Source organism: Drosophila subpulchrella, unplaced genomic scaffold (genome assembly GCF_014743375.2).
Source record: "Drosophila subpulchrella strain 33 F10 #4 breed RU33 unplaced genomic scaffold, RU_Dsub_v1.1 Primary Assembly Seq18, whole genome shotgun sequence".
NCBI classification, from domain to species: Eukaryota; Metazoa; Arthropoda; class Insecta; order Diptera; family Drosophilidae; genus Drosophila; species Drosophila subpulchrella.
The window spans coordinates 2,044,579-2,050,812 of NW_023665515.1; the positions used below are offsets into that span (position 1 = coordinate 2,044,579).

The following is a 6,234-nucleotide window of genomic DNA, read 5'->3' on the forward strand; positions in this document are numbered from 1 at the left end:
ACAAGACAAGTGATGAAAGTGAGAAAACAAACTTAAAAAGTGAACTCGATACTAAAATATTTAATGCTATTAATAGTAGCATTAATGAAAAAGACTTAACAACAAGTAGAAGTGCAAGCACAGTTGAAGAAGAAACAACTACAACTACATCTGCCTCAACTACAGCAACTGCAAGTACACCTACAATGAGAAGGGGAATTCTGGAGGAGGAAGAAGAAACAACTACAACAGCAACTACAACAGCAACTACAACAGCAAAAACTACATTAAAAAGAGAAATTCTGGAAGAAGAAACAACAACAAAAACAGCTACAACAACTACATCTGCAACAACTACAAACCCACCCAATCTTTTTGATTTTAATAGCGAAAACACAAATGTTATTTAAATAGAAAATAAAAACATAGGAGATGAAAAATCGGAAAAAATTGATATGGGTATAAATGATAGTGAGACAGAATTTGAAAACGTAAGTCGAGCACCTATAATTAGTAATACATCACAAGAATTATTAATTAATTATTAGTAATACATCACATCTTAGTGATGGTCCACAAATCCATGAAATTTAAATCGATGAAGCAGAAAGAATTAATGGGTTATATTTAAGAAAGAGAAATTTAGTAGCTCAAATGGTGATTGAATATTTAAATAAAAAAGAAAGTGAGATCAGCACAGATAAAATACCAATTAACGATATTAACGATTTCAAAATAACTAATAGTGATATTATACTATAATCTGATTGAGTAGGGAAATATGTTTGTTTTTGCAAAATATAAAAAAAGAAGATGAAAATAATAGTTCGAGTAAATTAAAAAAAGGTGAGCTTAATATATATATACAAAATAATATTTATATATATATATGTATATACTAATAATATTTATATTTTCAGAACTCCAAAACATTAATAAAAAAGAGGTTGGCAAATTTTCTCTTGATTTGTATAATGACGATGATGATGATGATGACCACGATGTAATCCTTTATGATGATGATAAACCGGAACCATGTATTCCAAGATCATCTAGTGAGGATGAAACTATTGTTGTTGAGGGTGGTATAGATAACTATGTTCAAACTATACCGTTTAATTTAGATGAAGATAATGATGAATACGTTAAATCATTTCCTTTAAGTAATGATGACAATAAAGTGTATAGATTAGAGGGTGGTATAGATAACTATAATCAAACTATACCACTAAATACAGAAGAAAGTAATCAAATTTAATGTAATTCCAAGAAAATATTGTAATTCTTCTGTTAAATTCGAATTTTATAATGTTCTAAATTGTTATATAACCCAATATACATTTTCCTAAATTTTAACATTAACCTCTAAATAAAAGCGATGTTTGTTCTGTTAAATAAATGTTTTATAATAATATTGTGAATTGTAATATTTGGTTTATACATTACCTTAAATTTTAACCTTTAAATAAAAAGCGATGTTTGTTCTATTTTATTTACAATTAAAGGTTACATTTATTCTTGTTTACAATTTAGTGAATTTAATTCTAATTCTGTGTAAAACATTTCAAATGTACAATCATCTATATTTTTCTTAAAATTTTCTATTTTTAAGTCTTGATAAATATTTATATTAGGACAATTCTCTATTTCTTTTATTTTTTTTATAATGTCCATATTGTAGTGTATTAATTTTATTGTTTTGTATTTTTGTTTTGTATTGTGTCTTTATGACTGAGAACTACTTTTTTAAAATTAACTGTTGATAAAAGATGATTTTTAGATCTAATCATTGACATAGAGCCTACCACTCCCTCTTCCGAAAACAAACATTTTTTAAAACTATTAAAAGTTAATGGATCTATTGCACTTCTTTTAACTCCCTTTGATTTTTTCACTGTTTTTTCAGAGTTGTCATTACTATTAGATGTTTTAAAGGCATACATTTTTGATCTCATTGAGTTCATTGAGTTTATCTTTAAAAAAACCCAATTTTTTTTTATTGGCTTTAGGAAAATTATAGAGATTAAGTAATTCATCAGAATAATCTGATGTATCAAACTTCATCTCAATATCATTCTGAATATCTTTATAAAAATCGTCAGTTTTAGTAGTATATACACCCAAAAAAAAATGATCATAGAAACTAAACTATTCGTACATTAAATCTAAACTATTGAGTGTCAAAAATATCTTGATAAGATGCGTATTAACCTTATGACACCGAAAGTATTAAACTGAAACTTTCGAAGTTATCAAAGTTAAACTAACGAGTATACAATTTATACTCACTCAGTGTACTGAAATTTATGCTGATAGTTTACTTTTTATACTATTTAGTATAAAAGCTATCCTATGTAGTCTCCGTTTTATACTATTTCGTATACATTTTATACTAATCTAGAGGGCCGTAGTATACTTTTTAAGCTATTTATCGAAATCGTTAGTATACATTTGATACTATTTCGTATAAAACTTATACGATTTCCCCGTTGCCTGTAGTATAAAATTTATACTATTTTGTTTTTCGTGGTATCCCAAACCCAATAAAATCAAGTTGTATGTTGTTTTTCTTTTATTTCTATTTCACATATTATTTTGTTATTATTTCACAAATATTCATATTTTGCGCAACACACATAACACATGTTTTTAGCTCCTTCGTGTTTTTTTTTTATATTCCCTTACCTAACACGTATATGCAGACTAAAATAAGTACAAGCAACAAGAGTAGGGGCCGTGATTGCGCGGTATCACCGCAAGGTATTGCCTAGCGCAATGGTAGCCACCTTGCTGGAGTTGTCCCAGGCTGCCTGCCAGTTGTCGACGCTCTGCATCCTGGCACTCCTCTTCACCTCGGTCTTGGTTCTGTGGCTCCCGCACCAGTTCACATAGGGGAACTTGGCCTGGAATGACGAGCGCTGCGTCGTCCGAGATCGTCCGGAAGGCACTCGCTGTTCTGACAGCACAAAGGCGGTACGTCGAGTTCGTTAGCTCCTTCGCGGTATGCATCTGTACGCGTGCGCAAAGCACTTGCATCTGAAAATACACAATATTTACCAACAGGGACAATATAATATTGATTTTTTTAATTTTAGAACAAATATTTTACTTACATGTTGACTCGGCATAAAATCACAATCATCATTAACGCGTCAAACAACGCCTACTCCGGTAGCATTTTCTGTGTTCGTATACTCGCTATTGTCCTGGTTTTACACCAAAATATATGTTCGAATATTCGCTATTGTCCTAGTTTCACACCATTAAAAACTATTTAATGACTAGTTTAAAAATAACACTACAGGTTTACGCTTTATACTCTTTGGTAGAGCACTTACACTACAAAGTATACAGTTGAAACTAATTAGTGTTGAGTTAATTCTTACATTTTTATACTAACTTTAGTATACTTTTAACACAACGCTTATTAAGTGTATACTTTTGGTTTTTTTTTTGGGTGTATAAAAGAATCTGTATCCATATAATTTAATTGAACATTTTCATTGTATTAAGGTTTAATATAATTATAATGAAAATCTTCCTTTTTTCCATTTCGATAAATCTAATACAGAAAAACCTAAATATAGAGGTTTGTTGTACAACACATATAATCTTTTCATTTGAAATGCAAAGAAGTTTTCTGAAAACTGTTTTACACTATGGAAGTTTGACTTTGAAATGAGAGATCTACCACAATACATTTTTGCGCCAGAAGAATCTGATGGTGAAGCACTTTCCCATTCAGTAATTAACTTTATTTCAACGCGTTTGTCCACATTTTCCATAGTTTTTCCATAGACAGCTTTATTTAAAAGTTTAAAAAAATCTTTATCAAATGTATTTTTTTGCATAAGTTCCATGGCATGTATTCAAAGCAATATATGTTTTTAACCAAGGCTTCTGAAAGAAGCGAAGACTTCTATGAATTTTTGTTAGATTTAATCCATTTTCTATAAACTGTTGAAGATTTTTATAATGAATTATATATTTTTCTTTATCCCTTAAATCAGCAATTAATTTTTTATTTTGTCTGACTTTGTTGGTAACTGATTATTACAACAAAATGGAAGGTCATTGTGTTTATTGTGCAAATTAAAAAGATATTTTAAGTCTACCTCAAAAATGTATCCATATTCACTATCATCTGCCATCTCTGTAATGTTTATACTATCAAGTTCTCCCCTTGAAATCCATTAAAATTATTTGCATACAAATTATTTGCATCCAAATAAATCAAATATGATGATTTTTGAGTTCTATCAAAATTCTCAACATATTTGTTGTTTGCTTTACCATATCTACATGTACATTGTACTAAGCCACCACGAATACCACCTTGAATAAATTTATAGTGATCCATATCAGTTAATTAATCTAATTAAAGTTTAGTACATTTTAACATAGCTTCCCATGATCCATGACCATGATCCTGGTTTAGTAAAAAATATGCTGGATCGAGTGAATAAATTTTAGTACAAAGTCTTCGGACATCTTCTTCAAAGACATCAGACATTAATAAAACATCTGTTTTCAAATATAATTCTAAATAATCTTTAAGATTCTTACAAGAAAACTCAATCCATACCTTTATGCATGAGTATAATTTTCAATTGAACATTAATTTTCGGTAAAGGAACTATAGAAAGCTTCTCTAGGAGGTAATTTACTTTCTTTTAATTTCTCAACTGAATCTAAATATTCAAATGGAAATACACCCTTTCTTCGCATTAAGTTGAAATGATTTTCATTTGGGTAAAATTATCTTGTTATATACATTTGTTCACTATCTAGATTTGAAGCTAATGTATCTAATGTAGAAGGCATAAATCGAAACGAATCTAGAAAACGGATTTCAAAGTTATCACCATTACTTATAGTTATAATTTTTGAAATTAAGATATATTGTTCCTTATTTAATGGAATTACCTTTATTTCACCAGGTAAGATTGCCAAATTTTTTATAAATAGATGTCAATCATACCTGGTGAAATTGTGGAAGAAAACAGGAATAAATTTTGGAACTTTATATTTTAAATTGCACGCATTATGTGCTGCACCCCTACATTTTCCTGTGAAGTGACAGTGATCCCTAACTCTATCTAATAAAAGAGGAGTGTTACATATATGGCAATTATTAGATTTTTTGAAATCATCTTCTTCAACATCTGACATTACTATAGTAACAGGTTTGGAAATATGGTTTTCGTATATAAAAGTTAAATTTTCTATTAGAGATAACAGGAAATTCATTCCTGAGTTGAATCTAGTTTCTAAAACAAATTATTATGTGCACACTTTATATAGTATGCATATGAAACAGGTTTATGTATATTTATAATATTTAAATTTAACGTTTTTTTTTATCAATCGGTTGAAGGATGCATTCAAAGTCAGCTTAAACTGTGAATGGTACCATCACTTCCTTTTGAATATTCGTGTACCGTAAAGTGACATCCTTCATGTTGGGTAATTTGACAGAACCATTTTTTTGATTTATCTCTCGAAACTTGAGAGGAAACCAAACTAAATTAAAGAAAAACACAAAAAAAATTTTTTTTTTAATATGAACACAAATAAATATTATTAAATTTTAAAACAAAAACAAAAAAAATACATAATAATGATATGATAAAACAACTTACTTTGAGAGATTTTTAATCCAAGTATAATGTGCTTTACATCCTTCCTCCAGTATCAGCATATTTATAGAATTTGTCCTCACTTCAAAAGAGTAAAATATAGGTCCAAACATAACTCCATCGTCGAATCCGAAAAGTGTAACACATATATCTTTATTTATTTCCATACATTTAGATATATCTGCAGGCCTAAGTGGAAATTCCAATCCAGTGAAATTTAATGTGATCCCATTGACTTGAATGAGTTAATCATTTATATTAACTTTAGAGGTTGTACATCTGCTTGCATTCTTATTTAGATTTCGTAGTGCTGCGATTAAGCTCCATTTAAAACAATATTCATCATTTATGTTTTTTACATTTATAATTGCTTTTTCAGCTTCCAAACAAGAGGGTAGTTTTATGTATGACGATCCTCTTAAAGGTGAATATTGATTAATATTCATCTCCAATCGAATGAGATGAAGTAAAGTCCATCCACTATCCCTTTCTTGGAATTTTTCCATCCTCACCAAAATTTTTTCCATAATTTCCATGTATTCATTTTCTATATTGGAGTACGCTCTAATTATTGTCATCTTACTTTGAAGTTACTTTATATGAATGCATTCCTTTT

The 6,234-nt window shown here is 28.9% G+C and overlaps 1 protein-coding gene across 1 annotated transcript; it reads right to left on the reverse strand.

The window, feature by feature from the left end:
• Nucleotides 1–2,661: 2,661 nt before the first annotated feature.
• LOC119559156 lies at nt 2,662–3,351 on the reverse strand. The gene is made up of 2 exons (XM_037872225.1): nt 3,093–3,351; nt 2,662–3,015 (listed from the first exon to the last, which is right to left on the reverse strand). Exons 1-2 carry the CDS (start codon nt 3,105–3,107, stop codon nt 2,683–2,685), a joined length of 348 nt encoding a protein of 115 aa, XP_037728153.1. The 5' UTR covers nt 3,108–3,351; the 3' UTR covers nt 2,662–2,682.
• Between the last annotated feature and the right edge of the window lie 2,883 nt (nt 3,352–6,234).